The 20,717-nt window shown below is 40.7% G+C and overlaps 1 protein-coding gene across 3 annotated transcripts in view; it reads left to right on the plus strand.

Moving 5' to 3' along the window:
* The window catches only part of NPR3 (natriuretic peptide receptor 3), a 65,339-nt gene that overhangs the window by 10,644 nt on the left and 33,978 nt on the right, over positions 1-20,717 (plus strand). For all 3 annotated transcript variants that reach the window (XM_082650676.1, XM_082650674.1, XM_082650675.1), the window contains exons 2-3: positions 504-626; positions 14,786-14,952. In XM_082650676.1, the coding sequence (XP_082506802.1) occupies positions 512-626; positions 14,786-14,952 (282 nt within the window). In that variant the 5' untranslated portion in view covers positions 504-511. The remainder of the gene's footprint in view (positions 1-503; positions 627-14,785; positions 14,953-20,717) is intronic.

Genomic DNA, 20,717 nt, shown 5'->3' on the forward strand with positions numbered 1-20,717 from the left:
GTCTCAATAATGCCCTTTGTAGAAAAACTTTTATTATTATTTTTCTAAGGTCCAGGATCCAATCCAGGACCACACACTGCAGTCAGCTTTCTGTTTCTCTAAGTCTCTTTTAGTCTAGAACATTTCCTCAGGCCATCTTTGTTTTTCATGAAAGTGACCACTTTGAAGGGCGCAGGTCCGCTATTCTATACACAGTCCCCCAAGCTGGGTTTGCAGAGCCTTCCTTCTGATTAGATTCAGGTCGCCCACTGTGAGGTTTGGGGCCCGGGGTGTGTTACACCAGGGGACTCCTGAGTCTGCTCCCATGGTGGGTGATGTTGATGTCCATCACTTTGTTATGGTGGCGATGGATAGCTTTCTCCATTGTCAAGCTATTATTCTGCCCTTTGTAATTCATGAATAATTTGTGAGGATTCTTTAGGACTTTAGCCGTGCCCTGTTCCCCGTCAGATGCTGTCCTCCGTGCAGGGGCGTTTCACGCGTCTGTTTGTTCCTCCCCGCAGTGGTGATCATGTGTGCGAGCAGCGACACCATCCGCGGCATCATGCTGGCGGCGCACAGGCACGGGATGACCAGCGGAGACTACGCCTTCTTCAACATCGAGCTCTTCAACAGCTCTTCCTACGGTAACTCTGCCTCCGGTTTCCCCTCCCACTGCCAGGGTGTCAAAAAGGGATTGTGAGACAGGGCCAATAACTTGAGTCATCTCTGTAGATTTGATTTCCATAGATAGGGTTTTAGAAATTTGTGATTCTGAACACTCCCACTTCTCATAAGGTCTCAAGCTTTCCTTCTCTGAGAACTCAGAGCAAAAAGTTACCACCACCTGTGATGCCAAGGGACTTGGGGAGAACATAGCTCACTCCAGCACTCCAAAGGATCATAAATCCAGGCCCTGAGGACCCCTCCCCAGTGCATTTCCAACTTTGGGTTGCCACCATGATGGACTGCTGGAGTAATTTTAGGGAGATTTGGACAGAATTTTTAGTAGCATGGAATAGACTCGAACACATCAACGTAATAGAATAGAACATGTCAAAGTGTGTCACACATAGCATATGTATGGTTTCATACAACTTTTATTTTAGGAATATGATTACATGTTTGTGTGTATATATTTATGCATGTTACACATGTATTTGTAATGGACCACAATGTGAAATAAATAAAATAACCATTACTGTAAATCGAGGTAAAAAATTTTGAAAGGTGCTGCTCCCAGTCCCTCCTCCTTCTAGATTACTGTCTCTTAGCTTCTCTTATAAAAATTTGGGGAGCTTGGGCTTTCCTGGTGGCGCAGTGGTTGACAGTCCGCCTGCCGATGCAGGGGACACGGGTCCGTGCCCCGGTCCGGGAGGATCCCGCGTGCCGCGGAGCAACTAGGCCCATGAGCCATGGCCGCTGAGCCTGCGCGTCCGGAGCCTGTGCTCCGCAACGGGTGAGGCCACAACAGTGAGAGGCCAGCGACTGCAAAAAAAAAAAAAAAAAAAGTTGGGAAGCCACTAACAGTTACGATCAAAAGCATTTAACTCCTTAAAATGGATCTGGGGAAGTTCCCAGGGTTCCTGTGATGGAGGGTGTTCTAGGAAGTCATCAAGATCGCAGGTATAAAACATTTTCCCCAAATGTGGTTAGGGCTCTCTCTGAAGTAAAGAGTGTAGGGCTATGGACCATTTTCTCAAGTACTGCACGTTGGCAGTTACAGGGGAACTGTAAGTGTGTGTATCACGAACAGCATGTTCATGCTGAGCTCCACTTCTCAGTTATCATGGTCGAGATATAGTTAGATGGGATCTAAACCTTAAAGCATATGCCTCAGTTTCCTGCTCTGATAAGCTCCTGGCTTACTTAAGCAGTAGATCATTGTGTATAAACATAATGAATCATACTTCTCACGGGAATAAAGCAAAGTTGTTGAATCAAAAGTAACCTCTCTTCCTGTAGCGGATAAAATTGAAGATTTGAGGCTTGCAGGATAAACACCCAGTTTTCCCCTGCTTGCTCCCATCACTGTCTTTCCCCCTATCTTTACACAAGCAGAGTGGCAGTTTTGCTTCTTGACCCAAGATCAGAATGTAATTACATCATTGGTTACAGTATTGAATTCATTGAGACAGTGGTAGAGACTGGTGAAAAATGAAAAAAATTTATTCTGAGTTTTGCAAGTTGGCTACTGCAAGCATAGCATTTTGAGGCAATGCATGTGAATGCATATTATAAGTGCGCAAGTACATATTAGGTACTGGAATTCCTTTCATCCACGGATAGAGCTTGCATTACTTTTCCCTGCTCATTACAATACACAAGTATTACAGAAAATTTGAGAAACATAGAAAAGCATAGGGAAGAAAATAAGTTACTGAAACTCTGCCATGCAGATAAAGGTACATTGATAATATTTAGATGTCTGTCTTGTCTATTTTATTAAAAATTATATATTTGTGAAAAATGTTCAATAAAATGATCATACTATCTATAGTATGGATACATAGTATTTTATAATGCTGATATGCCATCTTTCTTAATCAGTCTTTTGTTTTTTAATATTTATGTCGTTTCCAGCTTTTTGCTGTAAGAGCAATGCTATATTAAGTTGCCTTGCCATGTGCATTCATGTGTGCACATACATACACACGTATGTATGTGTGTGTAATCTGTAAGACAAGCTTCTAGAAGTAGAATTCTGGGTCAAATGTTACATACATTTAAATTTTGATAGATATTGCCAAAGTTGTCCTTTAAAGAGGTTTGCCAATTTACATTTTTGCAACGGTGTATGAGATATTTTGTTTTCCTGTATCTCTGTCAACACTGTATCATCTAACTTTTAAATTATTTTATTTGTTTGAATTTCTTTTTATGTCCATAAGCAGAGTTTTGCAGTTTTCTTTATTTGAATTCTGCACCATTCTTGCTGAGTTCATTCTTAGACATTTTATGTTTTTTGGTTTTTATTATGTTCATGATCTTTTCCTATTACATTTTGTAACTGTAGTCGTTATATAGAAAACAAGAATTCCACATATTAAATCCTCTGTTCTAATAGATTTTCTTAATCACTTTCAAATAATAACAATAGTTATGCCTCCATTTTGATAGTTGAATGTTATATTTATCTTTCTTTTCTTACTGCATTGGCCGTAGCCTCTAGAATAATATTATATAACAATGGTGATACTTAATTTCTAATATCTTGTCAGAAGTAGATGTTAAAATATTCTTTAGTTTATGAAGTGTGGTTTTAAAAATTGGAAGTGAGTATGAGTGTTATCAAATATATTTTATCTGTACTTTTAATAAATTTCCTAGTATTGAGCCATTATAGTATTCTTGGAATTAAGCATAGTTTGTCATGATTTTTTTTAGATGTATTGCTGATTTTAACTTTTTAGTGTTTTATTTACGATTTTTGAATCTATACTCATGAGATTAGACAGTTTTCTTGCATTCAGGTGGTATTGTCAGATTTTAATATCAGGTTAATATTAGCTTTATAAAATTAACTGGGACACTTTCCATTGTTTTTATGCTCTAGAACAGTTTATATACCATAAGAATATTCCTTGAAACAATTCAACTCTCGATCTGGACCTAACTTCTTTTCAGAGGTAATTTTTGGAAAATTGAAAAACAAATCTATTTTGAAATAATTTTAGATGTACAGAGAACTTTAAAAAAAATAGTTTGTGTATACTTTTTGCCCAGATTCCTCTGTTAACAATTTAAATGGGCATAGTACAATTATCAAAATAAGAAAATTAACATTAGTACAATACTACTGACTAAACTACAGGCTTTATTTGAAATTTACTACGTTTCCTCCGAATGCTCTTTTTCTGTTCCAGGATCCAATCTATTTAGTTGTGTGTCTTCTTTTTGTTTGTTTGTTTATTTTTTTTGCAGTACGCGGGCCTCTCACAGTTGTGGCCTCTCCCGTTGCGGAGCACAGGCTCCGGATGCGCAGGCTCAGCAGCCATGGCTCACGGGCCAAGCCGCTCCACGGCATGTGGGATCCTCCCGGACCGAGGCACGAACCCGCGTCCCCTGCATGGGCAGGCGGACTCTCAACCACTGCGCCACTAGGGAAGCCCAGTTGTGTGTCTTCTTAATCTTCTCTAGTCTGTGATAGTTCTTCAACCTTTCCTTGTTATTTATGACCTGACACTTTGGATAAGTCTGTTATTTTGTAGAATGTCTCTCAATTTGGATTTATCTGGTGTTTTCAAATGATAAGTTGAGTTTACACATTTTTGGCAAGAATACTACAAAAGTGGTGCTGTATCCTTCTCAGTGCAAAATACGAGTGCATAAGAAGTCATGTATATGTATATACATAGGTATATGACTTACTATTGGCTTTATGTATGTATGACTTATTGTTGGTGATTTTTGGGACAACTTTTTAAAACTTATTTTTCCATTAGTTCAGTTTTTCTGCTTCTTGAAAACTGAATTGCATGGAGTTATACAATGTGCTCTGATACAATCTACCAAATCCTTGGTTTTTCTTTTTTCAAATTTTTAAAAATTTATTTATTTTATTTTTTAAAACTTTTTACTTTATATTGCAGTATAGTTGATTAACAATGTTGTGATAATTTCAGGTGTACAGCAAAGTGATTCAGTTATACATATACACGAGCCTATTCTTTTTCAAATTCTTTTCCCATTTAGGTTGTTACATAATATTGAGCAGAGTTCCCTGTGCTATACAGTAGGTCCTTGTTGGTTATACATTTTAAATATAGCGGTGTGTGCATGACAATCCCAAACTCGGTAACTATCCCTTCCCCCGACCCTTTCTTTCTGGTAACCATAAGTTCGTTCTCTAAGTCTGTGAGTCTGTTTCTGTTTTGTAAATAAGTTCATTTGTATCATTTCTTTTTAGATTCTGCATATAAGTGACATCATATGATATTTCTCTTTCTCTGTCTGACTTACTTCACTCAGTATGACAATCTCTAGGTCCATCCATGTTGCCGCAAATGGTATTATTTCATCCTTTTTAATGAATGAGTAATATGCCATTGTATATATGTGCCATATCTTCTTTATCCATTCCTCTGTCGATGGATATTTAGGTTGCTTCCATGTCTTGGCTATTGTAAACAGTGCTGCAATGAACATTGGGGTGCATGTATCCTTTCAGACCATGTTTTTCTCTGTATATGTGCCCAGGAGTGGGATAGAGGGATCATATGGTAGTCCTATTTTTAGTTTTTTAAGGAACCTCCATACTGTTCTCCACAGTGGCTGTACCAATTTACATTCCCACCAATGGTGTGGGAGGGTTCCCTTCTCTTCACGCACTCTCCAGCATTTATTTTTTGTAGATTTTTTGATGATAGCTGTTTTGACTGGTGTGAGGTGATACCTCACTGTAGTTTTGATTTGCATTTCTCTAGTAATTAGCGATGTTGAACGTCTTTTCATGTGCCTCTTGGCCATCTATATGTCTTCTTTGGAGAAATGTCTATTTAGGTCTTCTGCCCATGTTTTGATTGGGTTGTTTGTTTTGATGATATTAAGCCACTTGAGCTGTTTGTAAATTTTGGAGACTAATCCCTTGTTGGTCACATCATTTGCAAATATTTTCTCCCAATCTGTGGGTTGTCTTTTTGTTTTATTTATGGTTTCCTTTGCTGTGCAAAAGCTTTTGAGTTAAATTAGGTCCCATTTGTTTATTTTTGTTTTTATTTCCATTACTCTGGGAGACAGATCAGAAAAAATCTTGCTGTAGTTTATGTCAGAGAGTGTTCTGCCTATGTTTTCTCTAAGAATTTTATAGTGTTCAGTCTTACATTTAGGTCTTTAATCCATTTTGAGCTTATTTTTGTGTATGGTGTTAAAGAGTGTTCTAATTTCATTTTTTTTACATGTAGCTGTCCAGTTTTCCCAGCACCATTTATTAAAGAGACTGTCTTTCCCCCATTGTATAGTCTTGACTTCTTTGTTGTAGATTAATTGACCATAGGAGTGTGGGTTTATTTCTGGGCTTTCTATCCTATGCCATTGATCTATATTTCTATTTTTGTGCCAGTACCATACTGTTTTTTTAAAAAATTTATTTATTTTTGACTGCATTGGTTCTTCGTTGCTGTGCGTGGGCTTTCTCTATTGTGGTGAGTTGGGGCTACTCTTCGTTGCAGTGTGCAGGTTTCTGATCACGGTGGCTTCTTTTGTTGTGGAGCATGGGCTCTAGGCTCACGGGCTCAGTAGTTGTGACTTGCAGGCTATAGAGCACAGGCTCAGTTGTGGCGCATGGGCTTAGTTGCTCCACGGTATGTGGGATCTTCCCGGACCAGGGCTCGAACCCGTGTCCCCTGTATTGGCAGGCGGATTCTTAATGACTGTGCCACCAGGGAAGCCCAGTACCATACTGTTTTGATGACTATAGCTTTGTAATATAGTCTGAAGTCAGGAAGCCTGATTCCTCCAGCTCCATTTTCTTCTCAAGATTGCTTTAGCTGTTCAGGGTCTTTTGTGTCTCCATAAACATTTTAACATTTTTTTGTTCTAGTTCTGTGAAAAATGCTATTGGTAATTTGATAGGGATTGCATTGAATCTGCAGACTCCCTTGGGTAGTATCGTCATTTTGACAGTATGGATTCTTCCAATCCAAGAACATGGTATATCTTTCCATCTGTTTGTGTCTTCTTTGATTTCTTTCATCAGCATCTTATAGTTTTCAGAGTTCAGGTCTTTTGTCACCTTAGGTAGGTTTATTCCTAAGTATTTTATTCTTTTTGATGTGATGGTAAGTGGGATTGTTTCTTGAATTTCTCTTTCTGATCTTTTGTTGTTAGTGTATAGGAATGCAACAGATTTCTGTGTATTAATTAATTTTGTAACCTGCAAATTTACCAAATTCATTGATGAGCTCTAGTAGTTTTCTGGTACCATCTTTGGGATTTTCTACATATAGTATCATGTCATCTGCAAACAGTGACAGTTTAACTTTTCTTTTCCAATTTGGATTCCTTTTATTTCTTTTTCTTCTCTGATTGCCATAGCTAGGACTTCCAAAATTATGTTGAATAAAAGTAGCAAGAGTGGACATCCTTGTCTTGTTCCTGATCTTAGAGGAAATGCTTTCAGCTTTTCTCCATTGAGTATGATATTAACTGTAGTTTTGTCATATATGGCTTTTATTATGTTGAGGTATATTCCCTCTGTGCCCGCTTTCTATAGAGTTTTTATCATAAATGGGGCTGGATTTTGTCAAAAACTTTTTCTGCATCTATTGCGATGCTCATATGGTTTTTATTCTTCAATTTGTTGATGTGGTGTATCACACTGATTGATTTGTGGATTTTGAAAAATCCTTGCATCCCTGGGATAAACCCCACTTGATCATGGTATATGATCCTTTTAGTGTATTGTTGGATTCAGATGGCTAGTATTTTGTTGAGGATTTTTGCATCTATGTTCATCAGTGATATTGGCCTGTAATTTTCTTTTTTTGTGACATTTTTGTCTGGTTTTGGTATCAGGGTGATGGTGAGCTCATAGAATGAGTTTGGGAGTTTTCCTTCCCCTGCAATTTTTTGGAACAGTTTCAGAAGGATAGATATTAGCTCTTCTTTAAATGTTTGATAGAATTCGCCTGTGAAGCCATCAGGTCCTGGGCTTTTGTTTGTTGGGAGTTTTTAAATAACAGTTTCAATTTCAGTGCTTGTGACTGGTCTGGTCATATTTCTGTTCTTCCTGGTTCAGTCTTGGGAGATTGTACCTTTCTTAGAATTTGTCCATTTCTTCCATGTTGTCCATTTTATTGGCATACAGTTGCTTACAGTAGTGTCTCATGATCCTTTGTATTTCTGTGGTGTCAGGGTTTTTCTGATTATATCCCCTTTCTTTTCCCTTTTACAGCCTGGTTGCTTAGGCTTTGCGCTCGGCTGTCAGCCTGCCTGAGAGTCTGTGCCATGTACTAGCTCTTGGCAAACTGACATAACCCTGCCCTTCCCCTGCAAGTCTTAGTTTCTTCTAATGATAATAATAGTACTTATCTCATGGCATCAGGCTGAGTAATAACTGAGGTGGTGTATGTGAGAGAAACAGAAAACTGCTTGGAACATGATGAGTGCTTAGTAAATGTTCACTATATTTACTATTAATTTTAGTTTACTTTGACCATTACATATAGTACTTTAAAAGTGATAAGTTTGTACATTTTCTTGTGGTGCAGTTATATAGCTTGATTTAAGCCATACTTTTTTGTGTGTGTGTGTGGTATGTGGGCCTCTCACTGTTGTGGCCTCTCCCGTTGCGGAGCACAGGCTCCGGACGCGCAGGCTCAGCAGCCATGGCTCACGGGCCCAGCCGCTCTGTGGCATGTGGGATCTTCCCGGACCGGGGCACAAACCCGTGTCCCCTGCATCGGCAGGTGGACTCTCAACCACTGCACCACCAGGGAAGCCCTAGGCCATACATTTTTTTGTTACCAAATTAGTCAACTTTTATCTAGTACATCCTAAGGACCTGGGTGCATTAGGAATTATATCTGCCTGCAAATAACCAAGACTTCCAGCTATAGTAATTTAAACAAATGTAGAGGTTTATTCTCTCAACTGTAAGAAGTGCAGAGGTGGGCAGTCCGGGGCAGAATGATGGTTCCATAATGTCATCAGGGACCCAAGCTTCTTCTTGTTTTCTACTCCCTCAATCCTAGTGAATGGCATCCATCCTCAAGATCATGAGATAGTGGCTAGGATTCCAGGGATTGTGTCTTAATTCTAGGCAAGACAGAAGGGGAAAGATGAGAGGCAAAAAGAGATCCTTTTCAGTTGACTCAGTTCTGTTTGAAGGGCTCTCTGGAAGCCCCACTCATTAACTTTCGCTTACGTATCATTTGCTACCCGTGGTTGGGAGGGGGGCCAGGAAATGTGTGCTTTTAGCTGGGCTCACTGCTACCCCACATCAATTCAGGAATCTGTTACTAAGGGAGTAACAGAGAGAATGGATGGGAGAATGGATGTAGGGAGGTTTGCCGCAGACCCTGAAGCACTTTTCCTCTTCAGAGTAGAAGCAGTAAATAGAATCTTATGGCAGGCACAGTGACCTAGACCAAGGTTCTGGTGTCTGTCACTCATAAAGGACTTTCTCTGAGATTTTTATACTCTAAGAATCAGATATATTATCCTGAAAATTTCTCCAACATCCTCTTCTCCCTGTGCTTCCTCACATCAAAGTCTACACCAGTTCTAGAAAAAGGCTCTGTTTTAAATAATACTTGAGATTGGTTTTTTAAGAAAACATATTGATAGCGTGTCCATATTTACTGATTATTAGATTGTCTTGGTGAGCACTCAGAAAAATTCTCAGATCTGCCCCAATTATATTGTTACAGGAGTTCTGAATGTATTATGAGGGAATTCAAGTGATGGAAAATAAGATTGAAAGGATAGGTTTTAAAAAAATCCAGAGTGAAGATGATATATATTGCGCTGCAGGGTTTTGAATAGCACCTGTTGGCATTTTCATTCGCTGGCATTATGTTCTTTGGATGTAAGTTAGGTGGAAAGTCATTTGCGCAATCTTGTCTGGGACTGTAAGGTTATTGTAGAGCTTTCCTGACTTCCTGAGAACACAGAAGCACTCAGTAAGGTGAGGATGGGAGAATTCCAGGGCTGGTCATGCACATAAATTACTTGACTCGCTAAAAGTAGAAAAATGGCAGAAAAACTGGGGAAGGGTTGGATTTATATTTTGCTATTAAAGTGATATATTCCTGTTATAGTCAGTTTAGGGTAATGAGAAAAGAGAAGGAATTCTCACACAGTCTTTCAACTGTAAGAGTTGTTAAACCACGTTTAGACACTTCTTCCTCTGATCTTTCTTCCTCTGTTACTTTTATTTTTAACATTCTTGTCCTCCACTGAATTTGAAGTTTTAAATCTTAGAACACACCAAACTTTGATGAGATGAATGAAGAGCAGGCACCGCACTGGAGTTTGGAGGCTGGCTTGCGTTTGAATCCTGCTTCTACTTATTAACCAAGTGACTTCGGGCATGTTAATCTCCTTGAGCCTCAGTTTCCTTATCTGTAAGATGGGGATCATACTTAAATATTCCTCACAGAGTTTTCATTAAGATTAAAAAATGAAATGCTCCAGGCAAAGCCATTCACAATGGCATCGCTCAGTAAGTGGTGCTGTTATCACTGATGGGAGAATCTGGACCAGCCTCGCTCAAGGCAAGCAGGTAACTCCTGGGTATTTGGAGAGGTTGCGGTGAGGCAGGGTGGCCAATCCTTTTGTCTCACTTAATTGGCTTCCAGAGGGCAAGAGCCACGTACTCTGCAGCCAGCCCAGGTGTACTCTAGGCATCATTTTTTGGATGTAGTCTGTGATGTCTCAGCTCCGTCATTCAGCGCACATTTACCGAAGGCTTTCTATGTGCTGGGTCCTCGGTAAGTACTGAGAGCTACAGGATGACACAGTTAACCCAGTACTGCGGCTCTCACCAGCTCCCTGGCCGCAGGATTGCCAAGCACAGGGCTTGGTGCTGAACAGGTTATTTCCTCTTTCACAAATATTCTGTACCCTTCTCACTCTAAATGCAAGCTTGGGGCTCCATGATGTTTAAAACCAAACCAAACAAAGAAAGCAAATTCACTTTCCCTTATTCCTGAAGCAACTGCAAGCATCACCTTCTCTGCCCTACTTCTCATTAGCCGACTTCTTTCTCCTCTTCTTAATCCCTTGTTCAGGACCATTGTAAGAGTATGACAACAAGACCCACCACTCCTCTGAGAGTGTTAGGTCGCCGCTGACCTTCTCATCACCAAAGCCATCAGCCTTAGTGCAGACCGTGCCTACATGCCTCTAAAGCAGTGTTGTCCAGGGGAACTTTCTATGATGCTGGCTGTGTCCTACTGTGTTGCCCAATACAGGAGCCACTGGCCACATGTGACTATTGCACATTTAAAATGTGGCCAGTGCGAGTGAGAAACTGAAATTTTATTTAATCTTGAGTAATTGAAATGTAAGCAGTCACCCATGGAGCTAGTGGCTGCTACAGTAGAGCTATATACAGCTCTAGTCCTTGCCGTACTGTTTCCGCCCATTTCTTTCCGGAAACCCTGTTTTTCTTAGCTTTGGTGGTACAGCATTCTTCGGGCTTTCTCTTAGCTCTTCTGTCTCCTTTTAGTCCTTTGCCCACTAAAAACAGCGTCCCCAAAGTGTGTGTGCTCACCCTCCGCCCTCTGCTTCTGGGTACTAAGTATAAGACATATGGACGTGACAGCCAGCATCCTCTCTAGCCCTCACTTCTCTTGCTGGCTTCAGACCCCTCTTTCCAACCCCAGCCTGGTGCTGCCCCTTGGGTGCTCTGTAGTCAGTCACCTTGGATTGACCATGCCCCTAACTGAAATCACTGTCATTTCTGTGTCCACGTAACCCCTCCTCCTCCCTCTGGCTCTGCTATTTCTTCTGACAACCATTTGCTTTTCCCCTCTGGCATCACTGGTGACGCGCGTCCCTCTCGGCTGTCGTTCACTCCCTCACTCTTGTAGAGTCTTCAGATTCCTCTTGCACAGCCCTCTGCATTCATTCTCAAGGGCCCTCCCTCTTTTTATGATTATAAAAGCAGTAAATATACTGCTGAAAATTTGCTAAAGTCAGAAAAACACATAAAAAAAGAAAAGAAAAGAAAAGATGCCTGTAATTCTAACCACCTGGAGAGCCATGTTCAATTTTTTGGGGGGTGTGACTTCCCACATATAACCTCTGGTAACCCCTTGCCTGGGTTACTGTGGCTGTGAACCCTCAGCGTCTCCCAGTCTAATCCATTGCTATTTCCCAAGGCATGAGTCTGATCATGTCATTCTTCTGTTCCGCTCGTAGATCTCCAGAGGCACCCAGTGTCTGCTGAATTAAACTTGTCCCCACTGATGGGGCATCATGCCAAGCCGACCTCTGCTTTTCCTAGGGTTCAGTGGCCCTGAGAGGTTACTGACACAGTACAATAAGAAACACACACAAAGCAGGAAGTCATAGTATTGGTTATGGTTGTGACTAGATATCTATTTAGTTTGGCTTACATTTACTAAGCACTTTTGTTTCCACTCTTCTTTCTTTCTTTTTTAAAATTTTTGTTTGTTTTTATTTTTTGGCCGTGCCACACGGTAGTGTGGGATCTTAGTTCCTCGACCAGGGATTCAAACCCATGCCCCCTGACCACTGGACCGCCAGGGAAGTCCCTTCTTTTTTTCTAGAAAACGAAACCCCAAGATCATTACCTTTTAGATTGTGGTAGACAGATTTATTGTACCGTATTTCACTTCTTTCAAGATTAAAAAAAAAAGTTTTTTCCATATTAGTAACTAAGATAGTTGCTGTTTCCAGTTCTATGTGAATTACACAGCATAATACCCTATAGGGTTATTTCCTTTCTTGTGCCTGGAGGGTTCTCTTACTCAAAGCCGAGAAACTCTGACCCTCATTGCCTAAGAAACACCATTCCTGCTGATTCTTGATACCTCGAGTCAATTAAAAAAGAATCAATACATGTGGATTGCACACCTAGAAGAAATGGGTTCCTTCATGGGTTGAAGATGGACATTCTTAGAATTTGGGGTCTTGCTGGCAAATGGATTTGGCCTCTTGACAGAAGGCTGCGTTGTCCATGTCTTCAGCACCCAGAGGGGTTGGCCCTGGCGGATGACAGTGTCACACAGCTCACTTGCCCTCTGAGCAAGCGCCGGCATAGCTGTGGCCTCCCTGGGGTTTGGGAGGTTTCATAGTGGAGGAGGAGGACTTCATCAAGTTTTGTTCAGTGGCTTGAAATTTACTCTTGTGCTCATTGCGAATGGATCGAGCCCTTAATGAATTCTGTCCTTGACTCTGTCTTATTTATCTTTTAACAGCTCCCTGGCACATACTAAGCAATTAATAAATGGCTGCTATTTTTAGGATTATGATTAAACAGATGCCTCCACAAACAAATTCTTCGTCTCTGCCTTTTCTCATGCTCCAGACAGAGGTTCCCAGCTGCCCACTGGATGTCATGCACATTTGCACCTCTGCCCGTGCCGTAGATTCTGCCAAGCATGCTTTTCCATCCCCTTCTCCTCTTATTAAAATCTTATTCACACATTTAGGGCCAGGCTGATGCCTCCTCCTGGCATGAAATTTCCCTCTTTGGAGCTGGTTACCTCTTCCTCTGTACTCTGCGTGGTTTCCATGTACCACCGCCCGCCCCGCATAGTAAGCTAACTGTTACCCTGTAATGACTTCAGGTGTTTACATGCCCATCTCTAAATTCCCCTCTTGAAGTGGTGGAGACTGTTCAAAACATTTATGGTGCCCACTGTGCTGGCTGTCACAGAAACTTGCACGTAGTTCAGTTAATCCATGTTTGTCTGATTTAAGCTATGATAGAAATTCCAAAACCACCAGCTCCTAACTGAACTTTTTCTGTAAGAGTAGCGCAAGGGCCATGGAGCCCTGGCTGCACATTCCAGAAGCATCTTCTCTTAGCCGCTGGGCTCTGGGCATCTGCACTGGACTCTGGGCTCAGGGCAAACAAATGACTGTGATGTTGGACTCCAGCTGGTTGAATGCCTTGTTGTATTTGCAGAGATCTCAAGAACTCATAATGATAATTCACAGAATTATTATTATTATGGTCAAAAGTTAGAGGTCCATGTTTCCTTTTGGGGTCCTGCAAGCCACATGTTTTCTCAAAAATGAAATAAGAAAGAGAAGAGGAATGATTCTTATCCATGTAATTTGCCTTTGCTTTTGTGAAAGGGAGAGCTGTGAAGCAGCGGGGTACCCAGCTTCTGAATGCCTCAGTTTCCTCATCTGTAAAATAGAGAGGATAATTGTACCCACAGTCATGGGATCTTGTGAGGATTAAATGAGTTTATAAATATAAAGTGTTCAATAACTAAGCTTTTACTATAATATATATATATACATATATATATATATACACTCAATAAATGTTAGCAATTTTTATTTTATTACTATTGATGCACAGATCGACTTGTCCAATAAATAATCTTTTTGATGTTGCCAGCACTAGAGAGATATAAATCCTCAAGTTCACCTAAGCTACTTTTCAGTCTGAAGAGATTCGAGAAACATTTCAAGAAATATCAATAATCTCAAACCTTTTTTTTTTTTTTTTGCGGTACGCGGTCCTCTCACTGTTGAGGAGCACAGGCTCCGGACGCGCAAGCTCAGCGGCCATGACTCACGGGCCTAGCCGCTCGGCAGCATGTGGGATCTTCCCGGACCGGGGCACGAACCTGCGTCCCCTGCATCAGCAGGCGGACTCTCAACCACTGCGCCACCAGGGAAGCCCTCAAACCTTTTCCTTTTAGCACCAACTTTATAATACTCATGTTGTCGTACATAGCCATCCCTGCCTTCCACATCTACATAGTGTCGGGTTTACTGTAGCGCAGTAACATCTTGGTTGACCTCCACAGTTGATTAAAAAATATTAAAAACTAAGTGTGAATGGAAAGGAATAGACCTACTGCTTACTCCTGCAGTGCTGCAATTCTTGGGGGCTGAAAATTAGTTACAGGGTTATTATAAGGCAATGAACACAACAGTGCTTTTGTTTCTGCCTCACATTTCAAAGGAACACGTGTTCTTCTCCTTTGAGGATCTTGACATTGTCACTTTCTATCCAAGTGCAAAACTGTGACAATACCTCCTGCCCCAGCCACCAAAAGAAACATGTAGAGACACTTCGCAGTTGGAAAGGGAGAATGGCCCCTTTATGGTGACTGGCTTGGAATTGTAAATATTTTTCCTTCTCCCGTAGGAGATGGCTCATGGAAGAGAGGAGACAAACACGACTTTGAAGCTAAGCAGGCGTACTCATCCCTCCAAACAATCACTCTACTGAGGACAGTGAAACCTGAGTTTGAGAAGTTTTCCATGGAGGTGAAAAGTTCTGTTGAGAAGCAAGGGCTCAGTGAGGAGGATTACGTAAGTAACTGATTATGAGTCTAGACCTTCGCATCCTGAAAACAGTCTTCGAATTAAATCAGGTGTGATAAAGTGTCCTGTTCTGAACCATTCCTAGGTTCTCGTCTGAATGTCACTCTTGCTTCCTGTGTTTTTTTTTTTTTTTTTTTTTCTGGCCAGCTCTCCTCCCTCCTCCCCACCAGGCGCCCATCACCCCACGCTTCACTTACACTTTGCCCGCTGCTGAAGGAAGGGAAATTGCTTTCTGTGGGTACTTGTGGTCATGCTGAGCAGAGATCTGGAGACTTCCATCACCTATTCTGCTAGGAGCGTGTTGGGGGAGAAGACGGATGAAGGATTGCCAAAGTTTTGCATGCCTGATTTTTCCAGAGCTTGGTGAGGAAGGTATTTTGGATTTTAGAAGGCTCCTTCTTTTGGCAATCTGTCTTAGCTTCGTGGCTAGTCTGCTTCTCTCTTTTGTGGCCGTGTTGTCGCCTCTTTCTGCTGCAGGCTGTTCCCTACTGAAGTATTCCAGAGTGTCGCACACCATTAGTGAGGTTGTTACTCATGCCTATTCCAAGAGTGGACTGGAGTCAGGAGCTCAGGCCAGGCTCAGGATTAAGTAGAGGGACACCTAGCTGTGTGATCTGGGGCAGATTCCTCAGTCTCCCTCATTCAGATGAGGATGGGAGGGTTACAGATAATCTAGCTGAAGTCTTTAGCACTGTCAGGTCAAAAAGTTGGAACTCAACGAATGGTGCCTCTTTTGTACTATTGTTATAAGATCATGCCTATCTTTATAGGAATTTGCTACCAAATGACATACAAAGTGTCTTATAAACATGCATTAATGTCTTAAATGCGATTTATATATTATACACGTATCATTTAAAATACCTTTTGACTTTCTAAATTAACACTGTCTTCTAGATATGTAATGTGAGCCACAAATGTAATTAAAAAGTTTTTAGTAGCCACATTAGAAAAAGTTAAAAAAAAACAGATGAAATTAATTTTAATAATACATTTTATTTCACTTAAATAGAAAAAAATCATTTCAACATTTAATCAGTGTAAAATTATGACTGAGATTGTATATATTTTTTTCTTGTATGAAGTCTTTGAAATCCAGTGTGTATTTTACCCTTACAGAGTATCTTAATTCAGTTCAAGTGCTCAGTAGCAATAAGTGGCCAGTGGCTGTCATGTTGGACAGGGTGTTCTTAATTATGAAAGAAGTAGAGCCCAATTTGCAGAAACCTATGATAGTATTGTCATCATCCGAATCTTTTGCCTCAGGAATGTGAAAGGACACAAAGGACATTGTAGTTCTCTTCAGTAGTTCTGCCAGAGGTGGCCTGTGTCAATATTGAAAACATCCAAGTCTTATACCTATGCCACTGTATGTTACTTTACTTTACTGGGTTCATATTAATTTTCTGGTTTAAAAACTCAGAAATGGTGTCCTTTTGTCTAACCTCTTTCCTAAGGTTGTTGAAGTTCAAGTATTTCAGTACAGGTCGTCCAACATGATGATACTTAGTGGGCAAAAGTTGGCATTCCATTGCACTATCAGGTACATCTTCTTGGTCATTAGTTATCCTGTGTTCAGAATGTTAAATCTTATTTTAATGGTAGTCTAGGCAAAATCTCCCTGGAAGGTGTACCTACTCCAGAGATCCATAACACATTCCAAATCCAATACTGCTGCTTTAGAGATTATTTGTAGTTGTAGATTACAATATCGCTTCCCTCTGATGGTGGGATCATTAAAACGGATTTTATACATAAATAAAAATGATAATGTAGAAATTGGAGCTCCTCATAATGACTTATTCTGTCTTTCGTAGTTATGTGTGTTTTAGCTGTGCTCTTTTGAGTGCCACTGCAGCCGTTTATCAGGTTAGTTTAGACAGGTGGTTGTGGTGAGTATCGTGGAAGAGGGAGATACGGGGCCTCGCGGAGGCTAGAGCTTGATCTCCTGCAGCGGGAGATGCTGGAGCGGAGTAACAAGGCTTGGTGGTCTTCATCCTAAGCCTCAGCTCTTTCCTCATTCTTGCTGCTTCTCATGGGTTGAGACAACTCATGGGTTGTCTCATCTACTTAGAATTTCTGTTAGTGACACCCATCGTGAGCTCTTCAGTCCTTGTTACTGGATCTCAAATCCAGCAACTTGGGTGGACTCTATTCTAAAGTTTTACCATGCATTTTCTAAACAACCACAAGACCTGTGAACAGTAACAGTTTTGTTTCTTTTCAGTTCTTCTTTTAAGTATGCTTAATCAAGAGATATTTAATTACATTGTCTATTAAATTAAGTATAATTAATTAAATTAAAACTTTTAATGATACTGGCTAGGATCCCAATACAGTATTGAATATAAGTAGCGGTAGTGGGCATCCGTGCCTTGTTCTGAACTTTAAAGTGAACAGCATGTAACAGATTTCATATCTGTTCACATCACCATTTAAGTGTGATGTTTACTGTGGGGTTTTGGGGAAAGAGTCTTTATTAGATGTGGAAGTTCTCTTTTATTTGTTTTTATTTGTTGGTGAGGTTCTGTTCTGGCAAAATGATACCCTTTATTAGGATAACTGAAACAAAAATAGCACAGAAAACATAAAGATTCACATAATGTAGATTAGGAAAGGATCTGGACACAGGTTTTTTCTTAATTGAAGTATAGCTGATTTACAATGTTGTGTTAATTTCTGCTGTACAGCAAAGTGATTCAGTTATACATATATATATTCTTTTTCATGTTCTTTTCCATTATGGTTTATCACAGGATATTGAATATAGTTCCCTGTGCCATACAGTAAGACCTTGTTGTTTATCCATCCTATATATACTAGTTTGCATCTGCTAACCCCAAACTCCCACTCCATCCCTCCCCCACCCCCCTCCCCCTTGGCGACCACATTTCTGTTCTCTATGTCAGGACACAGCTTTTGATTGTAGGCATTGTAAACTAAATGATATCCTTGACCCCATGTCATGTATGCTAGTATCACAGTCATCAGACTAGCATGTGGTTGGCGTCTTTGGAAAGCTTGGGATCTTCTCAAGATGCAAAAATTTGGAGCTTAAAAAATTTTATAAGGCTATACTGAAACATTAGAAGGATGGAATGGCAATGGTATTTTTTAATAAAATTATTATTATATATTTTAAATTTACCAAATTTTGTTATTAATGTTGCTTTGTTTCTCCCCCTCTCTTGTTCTCTCTCTCCTTCTCTCTTTCTCCCTACCTTCCTCTCCAATTCTTGCCTTCTCTTTTTCTAAAGTGACTTTTTAACTGAGATGAGTGCAAATTTACATGCAGTTTTTTTTTTTTCTTTTTTTGCGGTACGCGGGCCTCTCACTGTTGTGTCCTCTCCCGTTGCTGAGCACAGGCTCCGGACGCGCAGGCTCAGCGACCATGGCTCACGGGCCCAGCCGCTCCGCGGCATGTGGGATCTTCCCGGACCGGGGCACGAACCCGTGTCCCCTGCATCGGCAGGCAGACTCTCAACCACTGCACCACCAGGGAAGCCCACATGCAGTTTTAAGATGCAATATGGAGACATTCCTCGTATATAGTGCCTAGTTTTCCCCAGTGGTAACATTTTGGAAAACTATATGTAAGATCACAACCAGGATATTGACACTGATACAATGCACTAATTTTACTCACATTTCCTCAATTTTGTTTGTACTTATGTGTGTATGTGCATGTGTGTGGGTATTCAGTTCTGTGGAATTTTATCACCTGTGTAGGTTGGGGTGTTTGAATATTATCAAATGCGTTTTCTATATCTATTGAAATAATCAGTTTTTTTCTTTATTCTGTTATAATGTGGTGAGTTGCATTACCAGGCTTTTCCCCCTGAACCCCAGTTTTATTGAGATATAACTGACATATAACATTGTATAAGTGTAAGTACAACATAAGGATTTGATATTTGTATATATTGAGAAATGATCATCACAATAAGTTTGGTTAACATTGATCATCTCACATAGTTACAAACAAATTTTTTTTCTGGTGATGAGAACTATAAAAATCTACTATCTTAGTAACTTTCAAATATACAATACAGTATTGTTGACTATGGTCATCTTGCTGTACATCTCATCCCTGGAATGTATTGATATTTATCTTATAATTGGACATTTGTATCTTTGAACCACCTTCATTACTAGAGTTTTCTAACTTTAATAATCTCTGCACTCCTGGAATAACTCTGCTCTCTCTCTATACCAAGTCTTAAACTCCTCTATTTCCCAGTTCATATCTTGGAGAATATAATTGTGGTCGAACCTGTACAAGTTTGCCTTGGTGGAGATTTCCATGCTGGGTGGTCTCAAAGGCTATTGGCAGCCTGTAGATTAGGCTCTCTAGGTTGGAAGTCCACTCCTGTGTCACTCATCTCTGGTGGGTAGTTGGGCGGGTACACGTGTGCGATGCGATGGAAAATAGGATTGCTTAGGGCTGGGCTATCATTGGGGCTCTGGGTGTTGCACGTACTGTAATTGTCTCATTATTACCACATGTATCTAGGACAGCGTCTCCGCCATTCCTTTGGGTACTATAATAGTATTTTTAAAAGTATATTTGTCCTTTTACTAGTGAACCTGGTGGAAACCTTATCTATTCTGATGCATCATCTTTTAATAGGGCCCATTCTATTGGGAGATGGTATAGCCTGATGGTGAAGTGTGCAGGCGTGGGGTTTCACAGACCTAGCTCTGCGTCTTACTGTTTTGGTCTTGAGCATGTTTCTGAAACTGTGCCTTAGTTTACTGACTCTAAGATGGGGCTAAATAATTTTTAACTGACAAGGTCACTGAAAGAACTCAAGCATTGTATATAAATAATATTGAACACAGTGCCAAGCACTAAGTAAATATTCAATACATGGTAGCCATGATTTCTCTTACTTTTGTTTCTCATATTCCAGGCCAACGTAACCAATGTTTATAAGGCTTCTGCATGTCAGTGTTCTCCCCAGCACCCCTGCTCATCCTTCAGAAGTTAACTCAAATACCACTCCCTCAGGATGTTTTTTCCTGACACTCCAGACGAGTCTCACACACTCCGCTCCTTTCTATCATAGCATGCCTCTCTGGTTGTAACCACATGTCTATGTGTGGGATTTTTTTAAGTTAACGTTGGCCTCTTTTGCCAGACCGTAAGTTCCATGAGAGCAGCAACCATGTCTGTTTCCGTTCACTCTTGCATCCCCCTTACTGTATGCTCGGCACATAGGACGCAGCCGATAAATGTAATCTATTATTATTATGCTTATTATTTGGGGTTATTACTGGACCAGAAGACATCAAATCCAAGCCCCTTCCTGTACAGTGGTGAAAACTGAGGCCCAGGGAGGTGAGGTGACTTTTCCAAATGTAACCGCTATATTGCAGTCAGTACAACAATGCTGGGTGGTGACAGAGTCCTGTGCTTAGACCTTACCAGGTACACAAAGCCAGGAGTTCAGATCCACTTATACTGTGGGAGATGGTACTGGGGGGTAGTAATGGGTTTTTACAGTGGGGCTTCTGAAGACCTTCTAGTGGGCGGCATCAGAAATCTGAAGTTAGAAGTAAAGCCCCACTGGAGAGGCCACTGATACCTATCAGTGGGACTCCCAGCGTGGCTCAGACAAGTGCTTGCCAAGTGTCTGTCTAGCCTCCTCTGGTGGGGTTTTGTCTTGCAGCCAGGGTGGTCTTTACTGCCTTTCCCTTGGGCTAAGCCAGCACAAAGTCCTTCTGGAGACTCAAGCCCCACAGCAGGAACG

This window comes from Grampus griseus (assembly GCF_964374135.1).
Source record: "Grampus griseus genome assembly, chromosome: 3".
Classification (NCBI taxonomy): domain Eukaryota; kingdom Metazoa; phylum Chordata; class Mammalia; order Artiodactyla; family Delphinidae; genus Grampus; species Grampus griseus.